At 34.7% G+C, this 22,995-nt stretch overlaps 1 protein-coding gene across 2 annotated transcripts; it reads left to right on the forward strand.

Moving 5' to 3' along the window:
• The first annotated feature begins 242 nt into the window (after positions 1-242).
• Positions 243-22,077, forward strand: LOC144843612 (uncharacterized). 2 transcript variants are annotated; one of them, XM_078700479.1, is made up of 3 exons: positions 243-299; positions 6,644-6,933; positions 17,089-22,077. In XM_078700479.1, exons 2-3 carry the CDS (start codon positions 6,829-6,831, stop codon positions 17,890-17,892), a joined length of 909 nt encoding a protein of 302 aa, XP_078556605.1. In that variant the 5' UTR covers positions 243-299; positions 6,644-6,828; the 3' UTR covers positions 17,893-22,077. The 2 variants fall into 2 exon arrangements, with proteins under 2 accessions (XP_078556605.1, XP_078556606.1); XM_078700480.1 differs by lacking the exons at positions 243-299; positions 6,644-6,933 and adding an exon at positions 13,698-14,058.
• The last annotated feature ends 918 nt before the right edge of the window (positions 22,078-22,995 follow it).

The following is a 22,995-nucleotide window of genomic DNA, read 5'->3' on the forward strand; positions in this document are numbered from 1 at the left end:
TATAAAGTTTTAGAATGCGGCGTTGGTTTTTTGTATAAAGAGTAATGCTTAATAAGACGGTAAAATTATCGGTAATAAGCATGTGTCTTTATGGCATAATACCAAAGGCATTAAGTATTATTTCTCTATGGCATTAACCCTATAAAAATAAGGTTATATTATACTGGGCCAGTGTTTTTTTTATTACATAACGATCAAACGTTTATAAATCGCCAGTGAGTAGAATCGGAGAAGAGTGATGCTGTGATCACTGTGTGAAATGTAACATGGTACTGTAATGAGGAGCTGGCGTTGATAGGGTAAGTTTGTATTGCGGCTGGGTCGGATTCCCAGCAGCCTCAGGTTGAGCTCAAAATTGATCTGACCAAACGAAGCAACCAGTTTGTTTTATATGCTGACTGATTTCTTGGTAGTTTAAGCTTGGTGGTTCCCCACTCTAGGAACGGCATAAGCACAACGCAGAATAATTTGACCAGCGATGGATTAGTAGAAAACTGTTGCTTGCGTTGCGCTACGTTTTTGCGTGGGAATCAAGGTTTAAACTGTATACGCAGTGTATAGCACGTAAATTGAAGTTGACAGTGTGGACAGACATATTAAATCTATACATCCAATAATATCAATGTAGATCACTCTAAGAGGGATCAACATTATTATTGGATGTACAGATAGATGAAAAGATAGAGGAATTGATAGGCCTCATTTATGAAGAAAGGGAATGTATAGAAAAAGAATGTATGGTGACAGAATCGATATGTAGAATTAAACGGACACAGCTCAATCGGCATCTTTCATTAACAAGGCCATTACATAGCTAGCCCAGTCGCGCGTGCGCACATTTGAGTTAGTGTTTACCGACCTACCTACCGACCGACATAGTGAGCTATAGAGTCGCGATTACACGCGACTAAAAGCGTGTTAAAAAGACATTGTTGAGAGCATAACAAATCAGCCACGAAATCAGCACATCAATTTGAAGTTACGGTATAATATATGGATACAATTAATGTATATTAGATTACCGAATGAGAGGAACGTATACGAACAATTACATTACTTACGTCATGTACTGGTACTTCCCTGTTCTAGAAAGTAGGTTGGGTCGGAATAAAACCATTATGTTTAAACGTTGACTCTCGAGGCAGCCATTTTGGAGTCTTATGTAACAAACTACCTCCAAATATGGACAATGGACGCGCGCGTAAAATAAGCTTACAGGTTTGAAAATTGTATTGATGTTATTTGGACAAAGAGTTGTAAATGTTAAACAGTGTTCAGACTGCATTCAGTTCAAGGTTTGGTTTAGTTATAAAATGATACAACCATACTGTAACTGTGACTGGCCTCAGTTGTGCTCATATCAACGTTAACGAGAGAAGAAATATAATGTTATTGCCACTGCACATACCGAATGTTGTATCGGGTTGAACAATGCAACAATGGATACAATCTCGTCGTCTGGTGAATGAGTTTAAACTAAAAAGGTAGACAACACAACGAATGGTAACCGATCGCTAGAACAACGCCAAATGGAACTAAACTTCCACTATGACGCAACGCGACGTAAGCGCAACATTTGACCAATCACAGTGGATGATAATATATCGCGTCTTGATTGGTCAACTCGCTTGCGTTACGCTTACGTCCTTGCGCTTCGTACGCGTCCTAAAGCTTGGTTCCCTACTAGGATGCAACGTAAGGACGTAACGCAACGCAAAGTGATTATTCGAACAATCGCGTGTGATTGGTCAACTCGCTTGCGTTGCGTCTACGTCCTTGCGTTGCTTCCTAGTGGGAACCAAGCTTAAAGCGGACTCGACAACGTCACTGCATGTGCAAATACGACTATGTATTTAAGGATATATTTCACCGTTATAAATGGCGCAGGCGCTATAACTTGTTTACAAATCGACTTCCTAAATGTTGGTGTCAATGACATCAGTTATGTTTATATAGAAGTGTGATTGACACTTTTTTGGTTCCCAGGGGCGATTCTCTTATCTCTGTCCCCCTTCCTTTATAACAGTGACATTAATTAAAACACAACGATTCTAATGTTAGTAGAGATAATAATCGTATTGATATTTCTTATGTTCACTGATAAAAAGCGACACGTTTTTCAAAACTCAAGCAGGTGTCGTGTGAGCAGTGTCCGCCTATCCACCGCCGCCGCTAGGGCTACTGCTGGTTTACCTGTATCACCTCCCACGTAGACAGTGGTCCCGCCGCGTGCACCCGTGAGCAGGATCGTGTCATCACGATCTCACCTGATGCCTAGCCGCAATATTGATCTATCAAACCGCTGTAGAGGTGATGATGTTGGTATATTTGCGGTTTTAAGTTATTCCAGGGCGATCTTTATTCCATGACGTGCCGTGAATTGAAGACAGTAGTGGATCCAATAAATATAAAGAATCTATGTTATTCCTTATGACAATTTAAACACGCCGCGGAGAGCGGACGGCCGGTTTCCGCTCAGGATAGATACATATTTTTACGTGAAAGACAAGCTACGCGGTTTCCGTTACCGTTACCGCTTGTCTGTGTAAATTGACCTATTGACGTAAAATACACTTATTTTGTATAGAAAGGACGTATTTAATATGCACATATTATCACGGATAGGAAGATTGAAATTGTAAAATCATTAATAATCTCTGTAGGCCTATAGGCCCTATAATATTCAACGAGACAACGAAGCTTTTCATTTAAACTTCCAATGCGACGACATTAAATTAGGACGACATGGCACACGTGAGTGACTAATTCGCAAGCGACAGGTTCAGATGGTCTTTTTCGCGTCGTCATTGGTCAAATGACTTGCCTTGCGCTTTTGTCCTTCTTGCGTTGCGTCCTAGTAGGTAGGATCAAAGATAGATTCAACGTAAGTACGTACGGGCAACGCAATTTGACCAATCGGATGGTAAAAATAATTTGCATTACGCGTCCCTAGTTAGATTTGAGCACATAGCTCCTTTAATAATACAGACTCTGAAGTTGTTATCTTAATGATGCAGCAATCTCCGTTGGTAACATAGCAACAATGACGTCATTTATTTCGACGACAAACACCAGGTAATATACAATGAGATGAAAAAAAACCAAGGGACGGAAATGACGTTGTAAATATGATACGTCAATACAATAAATTACATTTTGTCACGGTGTTCCCTGTCGTGAATTTTGTAAATGGAAGCGTTTCATAACTTTTTTTTGCGTTCGCATACCATTCATAGTTGAGCAAAAAGTTACTGTTCTAGATATTCAAGAGGCTTGACGTGATACTACTAATGTAATAGCCTTCGTCATTGCTGACGCGTAATACACTGCGGTAACACGCCTAATGGCCCATGGATCAAAAAGAGTAAAGGCAGAACAATTCGCCTTTTGTTACCATAGTATTAGTAGATTTGAGTATGCCTACATACAAGGATACTGTAGAAGTAGAGTACGGTAGGTACTCGACTCCAGTTAGATTTGGGTAGCGCCCTCTACAACTAATAACACTTATTAATCCATCGCTTTTGATTGGTCAATTTGCTTGCGTTGCGGCTCACGTCCTTGAATTGCGTCCTAGTGAGAACCAAGCTTAATCAATCACAAGCGAAAGTTTCGGGTCAAATTACTTACGTTGCGTTTACGTCCTTGCGTAGCGTTCCTAGTGGGCACCAATCAGAGATTTTTATATAAATTATATTATTCTAATAGTAGTTAGAATGCTAAATCTCACTTAGACTAAGGGAAATACTTACCCTTAACATTTAAGAATTCCCTTAACAAAAAGAAATACTTAAGTGGCATTAACAAATGAGTTAAGGGATTCACTTACCTAAGGAAAACACTTAATTTAAGTGTAAAACTTAAGGGTAAAATTAATCATAAATATTCATGAGTTGTCCCATTGTCCAATCACAGAGGATTTAATTCTCCTATGGTCCAATCACTTTCCTTTCTAAAACTAATTTGCATATTTAAAAAAAGAGTAAGGGGATTGGGGGACGACGGAGGGACGGGAGGATGAAGAAAAGTGTGTGATAATGATCAATAAAAAGAAAATGGCAGTCAAAACAAAAACAAGAACAAGTACGGTAAATGAATATATGTTAGGCCTAGACTAATTTGTATGAGGATCAAGAAAAATAGATCTAGCCTAGATGCTACTAATAAACCAAAATTCTGTGTAGGCCTAAAGTTGTCTGTATTGAGGCATAATATGCATCCTAGGCTGGTTACTGGGCAGAGCAACAGGGGGCCTAACATTTCTACCTAGCCTACTACTAGACTGGGGATAATTTCTATTACAAAGAAATGAGAAGCCATCTTCCATGAAAATAATGTCAAAAGTCAAAACAAAAACAAATAAATGAATATATAGGCCTAGACTAATTTGTATGGTGAGGATCAGCAAAAAAGGTCTAGATGCTACTCTAACCAAACTTGAATTCTAGGCTGGTTACTGGGCAGACCAACAGGGGGGCTTAGCATCTCTACCTAGCCTAGACTGGGGCTATCTACAAGTAGGCATAGTACTCGCACATACAGAATCGTCAGCACAACCAAGGTACTGAATAGTTAAGGGAACTTTTAAGGGACCTCTGAGGTCCCTTAAAAGTTAAGGGGAAAATAGACCCAGTTAGGATTTCACTTAACCTTAAAACCTTTGTGAATACCACTTAAGTGAAACCCTTAATATTTTCTTGATTTAAGGGAAATATCTATGAATAAATAAATATATGTGATTCAAAATGTATTCAGACTGAGCTTCGACTGGTTATCTTAAAAAGCTCGGTTCCCATTTAGACGCAACGCAGGGTGTAAGCGCGCCCCGCAAGTAATTTGACCAATCACGACGCAATGGATCCGCATCCGAACTTTTGCTTGTGATTGGTGAACTCAATTGAGTTGCGCCTACACTGTTGCGTTAGTAGGAAACCATTGCAAGCTTCTTAATACACTATTACATAAAGTATGACACAATATGCATATTTGTTTTTAACTATTTCGTCTTTACGTGCTTTAATTTCCAATGATGCAAAATCGTAGCGATGACTTCTCTCTTTCTAGTCCTAACCCTGAACCAGTACCGAACATTAGGCAGGCATCAAAGAAATAGTGGTGATTTGGAGGGGTTTCCCGACCTTGGACTCGGCTTGAATCACGGGCTTGTCACAGTTAGCCTGCTATCGGTGTAATTCAACTCTGATAAACTAAGGTAAATAGTACCCTGGAAGCCTTTGGTCAAGTGTTTGTACGGGAAACAAACATGATGTGTATTGTAAACAGCAGTATTACCGTATCTTGAGATCTATATCAGTATACCATATAAGATAAAAGGACGACTCTAGGCCCTTGTAAACCTCGTTTCAAGTTTGGCCTACATTATATCACGATACAGGAGGGGTGAGTCACTTCCCCAGACCATAATCTCAGATCTCAGAGGTGGATTTCTGATCAATGCGTTATATATATTTTCTAACTGATCTATGAATGAAGCAAGAAATCTAAATTTCTAAATGGGCAAACAATTAGGAGCATCAGTAGGCCACAAAATATATTGCGATAATAATGATGTTACTTTGTGCGTCACATTAAGTGTGACTGCGCGCTTAAGCTTCTTGCTACTACGCAATGACGTAAGCCCAACGCAAGTGAATTGACCAATGACAAGCTACAGTTCGAATACTCCATCGCTTATGATTTGTCAACTTGCTTCTTGCGTTGCGTCTACGTCCTTGCGTTGCGTCCTAGTGGGAACCAAGCATTAGTGGATAAGTGTTGCGATGTTATACACCCAAGTATTTAATATTAAACTAGACTAGACTAAAATTGCAAGCCTTATCTCATATCATATAGCTTTAAATTGCTTCATTTAACAAAAAATAAAGTTTTTGATTAAAAAACGCATTTTAATAAAGGTCAGGTCAAAAATCAGATAGAGTTTGTCATGTTCTGTCAACTGTATACCCCATGGAGTGTTACATACCTACATACTAATAACACGCCTGGTACTTTATGTCACATATTATAAGCGATTGTAGGCGGATTTTAAACTTAAGTTTTAGGCCTTCAATCGACACTACACTTTACTTGGGGGAATTTAACGGCTTTTTAAACTTCCGATTTGACTTGTTAGGAACTGAATTTTATAGACCAGTTTTAATCCTGACGGGTTATTGCCCACCTGTTATGCTAAATCGTCTAATAGTTTTTACCAAAAACATTTTTTTTTTCACCATCGCGTCACGAAAATCTCGTCTTTTCTAAAGAAAGTATTCCCCTTTTTAACGCAGCAGCTGTAATTGGAATATCTGCCCATAGGCGGCGCTGTGAAATACATCCTGTCCATATTATTATTGGCATGAACAGCCGATGACCTAACTGATCAACTTAAATAGTTCCTGTTTGCCTGTTCCGGAACCAGTTACGGTTGAGTAATTTCGTCTGCACTTTTTTATTTATCCATAAGCTGCGTTGAGTCCACACTAACTAACAGTTCAATCGTGTGCTTATATGAAAGGTGGCTTAGTACGAACAGTGTTACAACAACTGCAAGAAGAACATCAGTTTGTAAATTAGTTTTGGAATATTTGCTGTTGGATTTTGCTATGAAATAATTTGAATTTTTGTTGTTTTCTACTCTCAGCTGTGTCAAACTACTACTGAAAACGGATCGTAATCGTCTTAAAGTGAGCTTTATATGTACCGTTTTGGACCGATATATTACACGGAGGGAGGACTATACGGCGGAGACACGCCACTGTGAAAACGCTTGGAGTTATTAATAAAATGATTCTAAAAAGGAGATAGCTTATCTTGTGTTTGAATGGTATGGAGACCAGAAAACCTCATGGAAATAATAGGAATAGGGATGGTACTGGGATACAAAAATTACGTTCTTTATCAACGCCTCGAGGCGGCCTATACTCAATTAAGGTTTGTATTGTATATCTTTTTTACATATTTCATGGTACTTTCTTTTCTTTTGAAACAGCGTACTAACTCTACTATTGCTGTATACTAAATGTAGATTATTTCAGTATTGAAGTACTTATTCTATGATGTATTATTCATAATACATTATTATCATTCATTAGCTTATTAGATTTTACGTATTCTCTACTCAATATGAAAATATATTTTTGATGTACTTTTTAAAATATTTTATAAAGTGATATGGTTATGAAACTGTTATGGCACTGGTATTCATTATTTTTCTATATCATTGATAGTTAAGCTCTTGATTTTATTTAATAGATTTTAGTACCGTATTTGTTTATTTTACTATTTTTACTTATTTATACGTTATTTATTGCACTGGGCTGTTAATTGTTTTAAATGGGTATAAAGAAACACATATTTGAGTTTAACTGTTAGTAAGTTTTTCCTTCACGCCGCATTCCAATAATCTGATCAAAGAAAATATATTCCACAAAATTGGTCTAAAAGTTAAGAACATCTAGTTAACTCCAAATGTCTGTGTTTAAACACACCCCCCCCCCCCCTCCCCCTCTCTTCCCTTTCCTCTTAACTCACAATGTACTACACCCATAGATACAAATTTGCTCAGAAAATCAAGTCTTACAAAAAAATGTGTCCACCCCGGCAAAAAAAAGCTTTGGCTTCGTCCGCCCTTGTGAACGTGTGATTGTTCAATACAATAGGTGTACAATTTGGTGAGAATGGAATCATACAAACGGTCTGCAAGTGTGAATGGGGATCTTTGTAAGTTGATTTACACTTAAGCACCACTGGTTAATTCAATTTAGCAAAGATATCAAGTCAAATTACTTATACTGTTGTTGTAATAGTTATCTCAATACAATTCAAAGGTCGATGGTAGACTTCATTATTGTTATTTTTAAATTCGTGAATGCAGTTCAAACACTCAAACTTAGTGATACCAAAATGTAATCAACCAGCCTTTTGCTTTCTTTACATTCAAGTATAATTCATTCCGTCGGAAACTCTCTACGTCAAAATACCGACCTTAATCCGGTCTATATTTTATTATATCCACCGTGCACCATTGGTGAGGTTATGAGGTGCATTTTACGGTTAACCACATCATCGTCATCGTCGTAGTGTTTAATTTAATATTTTGTAGATTTTCAGGAAACGTCCAGGGAGACGATTATTATAAACTATTTAGTTTGATTTTTTAAATTGTCAATTATTTTTGTTATGTTGACAATAAAGAGATTATTAGTAGGCCTACAACACTAATGCGTGGTTCCCACCAAGACGCAACGCAAGCACGTAGACGGAAATCAAGCGAATTGACCAATGATGAGCGACAGTTCGAATAATATATCGCTTGTGATTGGTCAAATCACGTAAGTTGCGCGCTTACATCATTGTGTCGCGCCAACATGTACCGTACCGTATCTACTTTCTCCGACCGCTGTACCGACGCACAGTGTATACGCATCGTATCTATACGCCTCGAACCTCGCGTGGCTAAACACTCAAATGGTTTAGCCGAATTTCGTCGTATCATGGTTAACCCGATTCCCAGTTCTGTACAGTATTCCCGAAGTATCAGGAATATTTGGAAATACAGCATCTCATTTATCACATATCACGTACTCACATATTGTTGACGACGCGATTTGATGCAAATACGCATTTCATGGCCCAAAAGTCTTGTTAAAGAAAATGTTTTACATAAACGCCATATGGAAGTTGTATATTATATTTACTGGTACACAAACAATGTATTGTAAAATTTCACTGCATTGCGAATGCCTATCTATCCAAGCAATTACTTTTTATACTGGATGACTGGAAGTCACACTTTAATGGGGCTAAGTACGACTCTCTTCCATCATCTTTAGGAGGAACATCCGATAACGACTTTTTTAAGTCTCAAGAAAATTGTTTTCATTCGTTTCCTCTGCGTTGAGGAAAGGGGAAGGAGGTTAAATTATTTAATCTTACTAGAATTCAAATTGTTATAGAGCCCGTTATACAGTATACTTTTTAACGGAAAATAAGCAGGCCTATTTTGACTATAGTACGTCAATTTCCTCCGATAACAATTTCTTGAAGCACGCTTTTATCGTTTTCTCTTTACTACTTCCGTCGTTTAGGGTATTTACCGTTTTTCGTTTGCCGGCTATTTGTCCAAGGTCGAAGCCACTTTATATCCATCTATCCTCCATGCAGCCGGAGCTTGAAAACGTTTATATGTCGACGCGTATTAATTGAATTTGATGGTTGTAATTGTCAATCGTCACGTTATAGAAAGCACCTGTCTCACGGCTCTACACACTGCTTCTAGAGGTCTAGGTCTCTCGTCTGAATCAAGTTTGAGATTCAATCTCAGTATTGTATCTCCACATATTACAATATTTGTCGAGTGTATCATAGGAAAATTCCATAATACAGCATCTCATGTGTATCACATGTGGTAACTATATCAAGAAAGTTACCCGATTTATTCTCAGTAGTGTATCTTCACATGTACAATATTTATCGTGTGTATCATAGGAAATTGCCATAATACAGCATCTCATGTTTATCACATATGATTACTGTATCAAGTAAGGTTGGGTTAAGTCCTGTAACGGAATTTGTCTGCGGATACCGGACAGTACCGAGAACTGTGCATGATTAGTATTATTACGTAATAAATAAGAACATGGGGCGAATTTTAGTTCTCTTAACAAAGATAAGAATACTTAATCCTCTGGAATATCTAGAAAGCAACGATTGATTTTGCCGCCGCAGACGGCGGCGGACATAAAACGCATCCAATAAGTGTAATGAATTCATCTACTTGATTTGGGTTAATTAGTTACGGTAATTGCATCAAAGGATACATTGGTTACGGATATGCTGGCGACGATGTCGTCTCCACTGCAGAGTGCATCTGTGTGGTGACGAGAGTGAGAGGTGATTGTTGTCGTGGCGCGCTCCTTATACACCCGATCCCGTCGTAAATGGTGTTTAACTCCTATAAAAATTATTTTAAAATACATTGCTCAATTAGCAATGTTGAATAACAAATGATATTCAGTAAATACAGTACTGTACTGCAAATGTAAGTAAGAAATAAAAACAAATCTCCATAAAAGCTTCGACTTTTATAACGCAAGGTTTGGCCAATCACGACGCGAGGATTATCCAACTCGCGTAATATTGAAAGAAACAATCAAAATGATTAATAATATCAATAATAACATATTTGACGGTAACATTGTCTGACTTTAGTCCATTAAAAAATGTTATTTGTCTATGTTTGCTCATCATTGAACTGAACGTGCGGAATGCCACACAAACAGTATTGTATATAGTGTACGTGATTGAGCCAAACAAATAAAATAATAATAAATATAGGTCTATTCTAATATTTTAATAAAAATTATATTTCTATGATAAATTGTTATTTTTTGTTATGGTCCAGAAATGATGATAGTACAATGCCCCTATGTATGGCGCGTGCGCGTGACATATATGGACAGCCGAACATGCCTATAAATTATTGAATTTTATAAATGCTAAATTTAACATTAATATTTATTGATACATGGTGTCAGGAAGTAAACTATCTATAAAGCTAATTATTGATGTAGTATCAAGTGGCTGGAATGGATCGCTCGTCCTTGGCTGCTGTCTAACAGCCAAGGACAGGGTTCATTACTGACTGGTGTAGCCCTAAGCAAGCAGTTGTCGCCATGTCGGAAGTACTTATGGACGGCTTCTGACAACCGCGTGATGCGAAGTCCGTGTGGGGCTAATCAAGTACTGATTTAACCGTAATTAAAACGTTTCGTACATCTGCGATGTGTGTACACTACGCCAATGTTGATTAACGTGTGCCTAATTTCGTCGAGTGACAACGAATAAACACGATAGTTGACGCGTGCGAAACGCTTATCACTTTCTGTACGCGCGTTTCCGTCCCACTCTGGAGACGCAATGCAAGGACGTACGCGCAATCCAAGCGAGTTGACCAATGACAAGCCACTGTTCGAAAAATCCATCGCTTTTGATTGGTCAAATCACTTACGTTGCGTTACGTTCTTGCGTTGCATCGCTTGTGGGAACCAAGCTTTAGAGTTTAATGAAAAAGGAAAAGCTCTTAACTGATTTTACGTCTATTTTTAATTAAAACGTATAGACCTATAGCCATTTATAAATTCAGATAAAATACACTAACTGATATTTTATATAAATAGACATACATACACACAAATTATGCCTTGGCCGTTCGCTTTGATAATCAGTTTCCATCCTTTACAGTGTATTTAAAAAGGCATTTTTTAATATACAATATACAAGAGGCTACTTATAATATTATTTGGATCGTACCACCATGACGTCATAGTTTCTAAGCAGGTGGGTCACCACAGTTGGACTGGTTGAATGTTGGAGCCACGGCTGACAGGTTCTTGTAATAAAGCAGCTGCAGGGTGTATAGTTTATTGACCTTCTTCGGATTATAGATTATGAATTTTATCAATGATATTAATCCAATAAATTTAATAAATACAGTAGGCCTAAGTCGTAGGACAACACGTCACAGAAGTTTGGGAAAACGATTCGTTTAAGTGACGCGTCACAAACGTTTGCGCGCGCGCGTACGAATATCCATATAAGGTGGGGGATGGATACCCTTTTACGTAATTAAAATTGGCCCATTTGGATTGGATATTGAAACTTCTACAGCCGTACCTGTTTAAATTTCGAAGTTCGAAAAGTAATTACGTAACCACAAAAATGAGATAAGTGTCAGACGGTCCCATTTATTTATTTTATGAGGAACGCTTGAAAACCACAAACCGAGCTACGACGGTTGCCCCGTAACAGATGTGGTTAGGAGCTACAGTACAGTACCATACTGTACCCACCGTACGACGTACGTCTATAAACCTTTCAGTTCTTACTTGCTACTTAATATGGCAGCCTATTTGGCCTAAATACACAGATGTATGTGTGATGTGAAAAGGCTGGTGGAGTACGGTAAAAAGCATAATATAATTATTTTTTTTTTTTTTAATTTACCAAAGATATTCTTATTTTATTTACTGTATAACACGCTGTCATTTTTTCAGGACCGCGATATTTATACAGAAAAGTCAGTAAGATAAGATACGATATTATTTAAACAAAATAATACTCTTGTTGTGTATAAAATAATCATTAAAATAGTATAATACGTTTGTTCATTTTGAACCGTTACAAATTGTAACCTCCATTAAAAAAAATGGCTGATGATAATCCGGGATTTCAGTCAAGTTGTTGACCAGAAAGATTTAAATCTACTAATTCGTACTCACAATACACAAGTATATCGAAGCGTGATCTTAAAAGGAGATATAGGACTATATTATGTATAAACTTTGACCAATCACAAGCGACGACCGACCAATGCTTACGGCGCGGTTACGTCCTTTTCGTTGCGTCAAAACGGGAATCCATATCCCCCACGAAAGAATAAAAGGTCGTTGTAAGTGTAATGTATCATACGGTACATAATCCGTTATTCTTTTATATACAAATCAATCAACATTCTAAATTTAAAATATCGATTCTTTTATGTACCACAAAATGTACATCGACGAGCATAGAAATAACCACATCAAAACGGAATGGAATGATCGATTACCTATAAAGATATTTTAAGTGTGACCAGAAAATATATGATGCATAGGATTACATTATGACACAGTGTGTCATGTTGTCTTCATCATGCCACAAACTAAATTGTGCAAGGGCGCCACACATTGCGCTTTCATCCCAAGTGAGCGTAAATCTGTTCTCATTTATTTTGTGGGTTTTAGGAAGTTGAACATCCGATGATTTGTTCCTCAAAATGACGATTCCAGAGGGGGCTTCGTTTCCACTAATTAATTCCTTTTTAACAGCATTCATTTGTAATATATATTTTTAAATGAGTTTTTTTTTTTAGTATAAATTGCGTAAAATCCGACGAGGAATTAACTGTCTGATGACATTTATATTTTTGTACTGGTTGGAATCATGTCAATAGGCGGATTTCCTAAAATTATGATTTTCAAATAACCTCAGTTGTGCCCCGCTTACATTAAACGGTACAGGTCTGACGGCGTGGGTTAAATTGTAATGTATTTAATGGGGTTTACGGTAAACATTATAACGTTTATTTTCGAACAGTGACAGAAATCTAAACGAGATTAGACCGGAAACAACATATCCCTTGAGATTCCGAAAGCTAACCACAAATCCGTCAAAATATCTGTGTTCGCCATCCATCAAAGTTTGGAAGAGTCCATTGCGGAAAGGGGTCGGATTAGTCTGTAGGGCAAAATAATACTGATGCCGTACCACATTATTAACTCATTGAACGACTGTTTATTTTGAATGTTATTATAAAAGTTGATTTCGAAATAAAGTTGAATATTACGAAAAAAATAATAAGGCAATGTACAGTATACTATTGTTATAAATTATTTTAGTTTTATAAGATAAATCGTTATTGTCATGAACATGAACACAACAAGGCGAACATGAAATTGGTTAATAAAACAATTTTCACTAAAGTTTACTCTGCTGTCAACTAGAAAATGAAAACTAGGTATATTCATTACCTAATATTAATATACAGATTTCTAACGATGTTATATACTAAGTAGATGACATTATCACAGTGACTAGGCCTAAAATAAAATTCCAAAACGAGAATATGTGGCATCCCTGCAAACGATAATAGCACCTGCCATTTCCTAATCCCGCCTACTAAACTAATTTGCATATGAATACGAACCCTTTCAATGGCAGCCACACGACGTACGCTGACTAGTAATTCCGCCCCTCGGTGGTGAATACGACGAGGAAAACTCTCGGACATTTGATATCGGAATTTTTAGGATTATTGGAAATGAGCGCTTATGAACTTCCGTTTTATATTAATTCATTATTAAGTTGAGTTGTGGATTTAAGTGGATTTTTACTAACCTAGTGTTTGGCAACGAAGCATGGATGGGTCTGGTACACGGTACAACCCGTTACGATGAAGTTACGACGCCCACGGCGGCGGTCCCAAGAAAGATTCATAGATGTGGAAGAGGAGGAGGAGTAAGTCTGAGGCTAGAGCCTAGCTAGGCCTAGGCCAATATTTGTTTTTCTTTACTGTTTTTGAATGGTAGCACAAGCGAGAACAATTTCTTATGACTTTATGTCTTTTGCTTTTTATTTGGAGATTTGAAGATAGAAGATATATATTGACTGAGTGAGAGACCTCCATCCATGCATGCATGATAAATTGATTGCTGATGATACTGTATTAATATGTAGGCTAGATACTAGTCCATGTGCCAATTTTATAATCCAGCTGTATATAGTAGGCCTCCTCCTACATAATTCACTTTTGTCAATCCCAATTGTTGTACAGAATACACCATTTTGTATAGATGTAGGCATGTACAATACTTAGTTTTATTATGATTGGTAAAGTATGTTTAATTGTATTGTGAAATCAAGTGTGTGGTGAGGACAAAAATGTAATCCAATATTATTGTACAGTTAACTTACAGCAACAATGTCATTACACCACAGAAATGGTTAAATGCCAAATTTCAGTACCACAGTAGTTGTAGTACTAGTAGTATAGTAATACTATAATAGTTGGCAAGCAAAAGTGCCCTAAACAAGAAGTGCCCTTTCAGATATAAACACTGGATTTTATGAGAATTCTATGCAAAAATTTAAATCGTTATCCGGTTTTGTTTTAGTTTTTGTCAACAGCTGACTGGTTCTCTTTTTGTGCCAGCATACAGCATGTTCCCAGTGCTTGAACATTTCAGAATCACAATCTAAAACTGTATTTTTTTAAATTATTATTTGCCCTTTTTAACACTTAAAAACAAGAAACCTTTTTAGTATATAGGAGATGATGAATAATAATGACAACTTTATTTGACAATTTCCAACTATTTATTGGTTTAAAAGCCATGAGATCAAGGACTGTTGTTATGAGATGAACTCCAGCGCTGTCTGTATGTTTACCTATTTCAAAGATCAAACAATTATTTTTTACTGTAATGAGAATGTACATGTTTATACTGGCTTTGTTTGTGTTGACAATTTAAACCCTTTCTACTAGACCATACAGTAAGTCTGTCCCAATTTGTGAACTAAACACTTTCACATTCATAATCATAATACAGTAGCTAGAAAACAAAATTGATTCCTCTTTATTTTTTGTTATAATCACTGGAAGGGGAAATTCCTGCAATATTTTGTATACTCTAAGTCTACTACTAGTACTACCCAATTATTTTATGTATTTTTATGACAATATTAACTGCAACATTATTGCACTTTTCTAAACCGATTCAATTTTTAAAAATAAAATTTAAATATATGATCATAAAAAAAATTTTTTAATGTTATATTTCATAAAAATCAAATAAATATTTTATATTCTTGGCCAAAATGTTTTTTTCAATATAAATTATTCATTTTACCCAACAAGGTGTGGTACAGTACAGTACCTAATAATAATATAATACTAATAGTGAGTTGCAAGTGTAAATGGTGTAAACCTCATCCATTCTTTTACCATGTGTTATGTTGATGTTAACGATTCCTTCACAGTTTCTTTTATTATACAATTGATTTCTACCTATTGTTAACTCGTTTACTTACAGCTTAAGTAACAATAAGTACTTGTTAAACATTTTCTGTTAATAATTACATTTAAATATATAGAGTTTTCTATTATTAAGTATGTAATCTTTATGAAATTGATTCAAGTACTCCACATTTAAGCTTTTGTATATTAATTGGTTAACTAGCCACATCAGTCTTATATTTTGTAAAAAGAAATTTGTATAAAACCTTCGGATATATCCAAAGGCAAGTAAACCAGTATTTTCACTGGCTCACAACCATATTTCCATTGAAATGCTTTCTCATCCAATGTTCAATTTTATTTTTTTAAATTATTTTCTACATTTTACTACTGTACTACAAACTTCATTCAAACTTTGTTGCTGTTATGAGTGTACAAATTCCTTAACTTTCTTTAATTCACTTTAAATTTAATTGTTTTTCAATACAAAAAAAATGTGTTTTAACTTATAAAATTTGCAGTTAGTAGCTTCAATTATAGGCAATAATGAACTTATTACCAGTGCCATGCATCAATTCGCTTTTTACTACAGAGGTCAATCCAGGTCGATGAAGGTACTGTATTTACAGTATGTTCCTGGAAAAATACTCCTCTGGGCAAAAGTTATGGTGTGTACACCAAAGATCTTGTTTCATGTGTAGATTTTTTTTATAGAATGCTGTGGACTACTATTAAGAATTCCATTGTGTTAATACAGGTTCTGAGTGTACTTCCATCCCTTAATTTTGTACATATCCCCTATCCCCCCATCTCCTACTATACTCTGTCATACTACACAGTAAATATGATTGCAAACTATATATTTTAACTATGAACTATTCATTTTGTGTTTCTGATCTAGACAATACAAAAAATGTGTTTTGTTATTGGCTTCTTCAAATATTTTTAATAGTCGTTAAATGATTATTTAATAGGATATTTAATTGGTTTGTTAGCTATCTGGTATAACATAGGAAATGGTACTAGTGGGTTTTATAAGTTTTAATAACTTCCTATATCCATACAAATAGTATTGAGTTGATAGCAATTCGACTTGTAGAATATATATATAACCCTTTGTGGATGTGATATCCTATGAATTAAAAGTTAAGTATATGTATTGAAAAAAAGTGAAAAGAACAGCCAAGCATCGGATATGAGTTCTTAAGATATAAATCTACCATACAATACACAAGACTATTGACTAGATAAGATTAGCAAGCATTGGTAAAAATGGCCCATGTCATGCTTGTATGGTTTTCATAATTGTTCTAAGTTTGTTCTTAGTACAATACAAGTCTTTACAACTGTGTTTTGTTATTTAAGTCACAAAATAGCTGCTTTTGTCCTACAGGAAGCCTTACTACAAAACCTCTCCACTCTCTTTTGTTAGATTATATCCAGGGTTATAAAAAGTGCACTTGTTTACCATACAGCGTTAATATTCTTGTCAGTTTTTAACCTTGAATTCATCTTTATTTTTTTTTTATTAGGGCTCATCGGCTCTCATATGGAAATTAGGAATAGAACCGTCAGTACCGATGGCTGATGATGCTGGCGTTGTCACTTCGCAGCCACGAACAGAGTCTATTAACCAGATTTTGACCGATAGTCAATCTAATGGTCAACTACACGCGCTTGAAAATGCCCCTGGTGGTCAAGCGGTGTCGAATGATTATGTGCCGCCTCCTGGACAAGGGGGTAAGAACGTTCTAAGCAACAACAATTCAGATTATATGCTGGTGCCAGGGTTAAACCCTAACCAGTCTCAAAGGACTAGTTTAATAATAGTTAGCGATCCTTTACAAGGCAAGACTAAAGTTTTAAAAGTGGTCAAACGTGAAACAAGTAGAACGAGTACTAACAGTACAACGCCGTTACGACCGCCGTGTTCGAAAGAAACGGACATTTGTCCGTACTGTGAACAGTGTCGATGTCCCAAGTGCAAACTAGCCGGTGAAACGGTCGGAAAACTTATTTTAAATGAACGTTGCTGGTGTACGCCACAAACTGTTTTAGATACCGCCACCTGTTTTTGCTGCGTGCGCTGTTCGTTTTATCACTGCTTAACAAACGGCAATGATGTCGACGAAACCGCATACGTGGATGAACCTTGTTCGTGCCATCATAAAAAGTGTTGTGTACGGTGGTCCGCCATTGGAGTTATGTCGCTTTTATTTCCGTGTCTTCTGTGCTATTTGCCGGGAAAGGCGTGCCTTTCTTGTTGTAGGAAATGTTCAACGCGTCAAGAAACTGGTTGCAAATGTAAAAGGTCGAACGTTACTGGGATGTTATGAGGAACGGCTTACAAACTGACAGTCAACATGTGCAGTAATCAGTCTGGATTTTAAACAAACATAGTTTATTTGTGGAGAACCTCGTCGAGTTGTGTGTGCTAAAGAAAAGCTGCTGATGTCGATTTGAACACTTCTAGCATTTTATTAACTTCTTTTCATCATTTGATACCAGTTGTAATGCAATCTCCCTTTTTGATATAAATTTTATATTAATATGAATTTTTTTTTTTTTTTTTTTTCCGATATCAAAGACCTAATCACCTTGCCAGTTTTAGAGGCAACTGAAAACCAGATCAGAATTTGAACCTTAGAAAAATAATAGTAATTTAACCACCACCACTGGGCCAACTATTACTGCCTAAATACAGTATATTGTTTAAAGTTAGCTTAACAGTACTGTACATTACTGTATATTACAAATTGACATTACTTTATTAAAATTTGAAAAATACTACTTAATTTTCTTAATTATTGAATCTTTAAAATATTTGCTCCATGTTTTTTTAAAATTTTGATGATAAATTCAAGCATTTTCTGCTACCGGTAGCTGAAGTTTAGTGCTTTGGTTAATTGGTTTCAGCTGAGCTGGTTTCCTTACTGAGTCACTATTTAATCTTGCTGAATTCCATGGTTTCATACATCCTCATTAGTGGAGTTATAGTGCGGAACAGAAACGAACAAACGGATTAATTCAGACGCGTATTTGATGCTCGTTTTTATTTTTAACAATATCATTCAAATACGAAGTCTATTCACGTTTGTTTTTTCTAGTTTTCATACTCAATTATTACATCAACTCAGACCTAATTGTCGTAATTGGCAGCCATAGCGACTAGGCATTTCCATTATTAATTTGCATACAGGAAATAACCCATTATGATATAATATGTAGTCAATTAGTACTATAATTAGTACATCAATTCTGCTTTAAAATAATTAGAAAGAAGCAAAATTATACAGTAGTACTGTAAGCTAATTAACTGATGTATTCGTAAGATCAGTCTAAGTTTATACTGTATTTATTTAAGTTATATGTAAATTGTGGTAATGTCGCCGTAGGCCAAAAAGCATCTATGGTGTACAGTTGATGGCTACCACACATGAAGAGATAAAAAATCAGTACTTCCTGTCCTGTAGCCTGGAGGTTCAGGTTGAACCCTGTCATACATATATTCATATATCCATCTAAGCCAAGTCATAATCTCAAGTATGTTATGATACCATTACTGTGCTTAGAAGGTTACTTGTTGTTGAAATATAGTTAAGTTACCGACGTATTCAAAAATGCTAAACCTTGATAAAATAATTTAAAGAACAATGATTTGTTTTATTATCCAGAAAATTTTTTTTTAAAGAAATTTAATTTCTTTTTATGTTGATTACTATTAAGAAAAAAGGGAGATTGCATTTCAAAACTGGCGGATTTTACATAAAGCAATTTTATTTTATGAAAACCACAATTGTTAGGTAATAATGCTATTGAAAGAGTGTCCCTGTGTGGTTTAAAAGAGTGTGCCCATTGTGGTTTAAACACCAGAAAAACTAAATAGCCTGTGAACTTATCTGTATATTTTGAAAGTATTTATTTTATAATGTAGTTACCTCATAATGAAGTGAGGTATAACAAACAGATTTATCAGTTGCTTATTTTTAAACGAGAAACACAGTTTGTGTCAAAATAATTCAGTTAAAATGCTGTTGTAGTCAATATCTATTGTCTTGTTTCTCAAACTATTGACCAAAATCTATAGGAAATATCAAAATGCTTAAGGGATTTTATTAATTCCCAATTGCCTGTTCACAAAATCTTTGTACTTTAGAATCAGTTTAATCCCTAGTTGTTCAAGTTCATTGTCGGTTGTTAAACCACTGCTATTTTGACGCCTTTAAAATACTCTCTTATGTTCAATACTCTATTGCATTATTCATAATTTATTTATCGTCAAAAACTATATATTTTTTTGTTTAAAAAGAAATACATTTATATTATATATAAAGCCTTGTCTACACTATCAAACTTTATGTGACACAACAAAAATGTGATGTGCCCATATATGGACATGATGATGTCATATCACTACCATATTTGGGAACATCACACATTTTTTGTAAAACTGGTTTGGAGTTATCTAGTATTAACGGTTTGGATAGTGAATGAAGAGTAAAGTTAGATTTTCGGTACACCATGGGATTCCAAAAGTATGATTGAGAATGTTTCGGTTGTTATACTAAATTCTTCAGAAGACGATTGTAGCTCAACAACCGAGTTGTCGAGACTTTCTCAATCATACTTTTCGAATCACATGGTGTATCGCAAACCTAACTTTACTATCTTAATATTGACATGACGCTTGTTGACTTTCACGTAAATTGTCATCGATTTTAAACAATAAACTGTGTTATCACTTCACTCTTTCAGGAGAGTATTTGAACAAATACTAAACAAAGGATACTTGGCCTAACAAAACCTGCTTTGTGGCTTTAGGATACTTGCCAGATTTAGGCGTTATTGATTTTATAACTTCCCATATCTCTGATTATTAATTAATTTATGACAGGAAATTAAGTTTTGGAAGTTTTCTATTAAATTTTGTTTCTAAAATGTTTAATTTGAAACCTAAAGTATTTTCAATATTTACTGCCTGTTGCATAATTTTATTTTAACAAAAAAAATATTTTTACCATTTTTTTTTTCAAAAAGCCAGTTTGTATTCATTTGCATTAGAAATGCAATCATTTTAATAAAAAATTTGTTTTAATATAAAAAATTGAATTTTAAAAGTTTTATACATAGGCCTACAAGTAGATTCAGTGTTAAGTATACACTAACATTACAGTGTACTACCTTGTATAATGTAATACTCAGTTACTGTAGTATACATTTTAATGGTATTCAATATACTTGATGTACAATAAAGTGTATTTTTATAGGTACTGTTAACACCTTTTCTATCTGAAATCTAAAAATGTGATACCATTGTATTCTGCAAGCTCTACAATTTACTTTTATCTAAACTTTAAAAAAAAAGATTTGTTCATATATTGTTATTTATAATTTATTATAAAAGAATGTTTTAAAAAGAAGTACATTATTTTAATTTCTATTTACTAGGCATGAACAAGAAATTACAATACAGGTGGCTTTTACACTTGTATTGTTATTTTAATAGACATGTGGGTTGAACCTATGTATTATGTAAATTATATCTATAAAAAAAAACCTATACCTGGTAATTAAGATGTTTATACTGTATAAAATATCAATATGAGATGATTAATAATGGTTAAAACAGGTATTAATTATTATTCAAATATATGCAAATGAGATTCATATTTAATGGTCTTGTCTGATTGGCTGATTTAATGAATTTCATTTTTCTTAAAAACAATTTTCGCTTTGTTTATTTTTAAATTGGCAATCCGATTCATTTAGATGATTGTTTTACGTGCAAATCAAACTTAATTATTATTAATTGCGATGATCACAGAAGCAAAGTCATTTTTGTTTTTTTAATTAATGAAGTTCTTCATTTTATGTTCTACTTTATAAAGTTGTCATAGTATACCAGTAGTTGCCTTACAGTTTTACATTGTTAATGTTACACAAAGTATGAACGCATTCATCAATTTTATCAACCAAGAAAATCATGTTAAATTTAATGATGTATTTGATGTAAAATAAAGACATTTATTCTAAAAAACTACATTATATTTGGATTTTTAAAATTTATATTACGAAATATACTTTACTTGCCCTGAAGTGAAGACAAGTGGGTTTTTATAAATAAATTTTTATAAAATAAATCACAGCTTGTATTTCAGATATATACATTAGCCATACGGTTCTCAGTATAGCATAATTTGTCTAATATCATAAATGCTCGACAATTATACATACTGATTGTCTGCTACATTCAAAGTGGTTATATAGGGACTTTATCATGAGTGACAGAATTATCAGTTAAAACATAGTTTTTGTGGATGAAACACCTGTATATAATAGGGTATGTAAATTGATATATTGTAATATTATTACAATATTACTATTGATATATTGTATTACCAGATTTTCTGGTGAACTCTCACTCTTGCATTATTGAAAAAAAACACAATATTTGGAGTTCTATTTTATTATATTATTTATTTTTAAGACGGTATTAAAACTATCATCTGAGAGACAGCTAATTTTGTTGTATTTTATTTGTTACGTGTGTACTAGAAATAAAAATATTACGACAGAAGAAAGAAAAAATGAAAATTACATCAAAATAATATTTAAAACCTCCTTTAAACTTTAATATTCACTAAGTACCAGCCACTTTTTTCTAATGTTTTTTTTAATGATCAACATAACCATATTTGGTCATGTTTTCTTCTCTTCATTTCCCAGAGGTCTTCAGATGGCCTGCTCACTTGTTTAAAAGATGATGATTTCTTTGTTTGCCATACATAATACTTCCCTTAAGTATTATAAGTCACTTTTACAAACATCATTGATCTTGTTTTTTATAGTATTTTGATCTGTTTTCATTTTTTTCTTTCAATTTTTAAATAATAATTACTGTATGCCAACAATTTAATCTTCAAAAATTATTATATCTACAGTACACTATCAAACTAGTTCGACAAAAAAAGTGTGATGTGCCCAAATATGATATTGATATGGCAACATTATTTCTATATATGGGCATATCAATTTTTTTCACATCAAGTTTTGATAGTATAGACCGAGCTAAATGTTAAACATTTATTCTGATGTTTACATGTTTATATTAAAGTTTTTGTGTACTGATAAATGGGCTAATGGATAAAATTATATGGAAAAATGGATTTAATGGCAAGTTTCTACAGTATTGTGGCTCATGCATGTAGACACTCTTTGTTATTTCAGGCCTGTACTATACAATGATTTTTTTCTCAGTCTGTGTCAGCCCTTGCTGTGCACATGACCCAGGTGCTTGGAAGTGGTTTTTCATTCTCCCCCCCATCCCACCCCCCATGCGTAAAGACTCCAGTATAATCATTTTGTAAGCTTGTAAAATAATGCATTACATGAGCTGCCAATAACATAAAAATGTGTACATACAATATTATTAATGGCAT

The sequence above is a fragment of the Antedon bifida genome, chromosome 5, assembly GCF_963402885.1.
Source record: "Antedon bifida chromosome 5, ecAntBifi1.1, whole genome shotgun sequence".
Classification (NCBI taxonomy): domain Eukaryota; kingdom Metazoa; phylum Echinodermata; class Crinoidea; order Comatulida; family Antedonidae; genus Antedon; species Antedon bifida.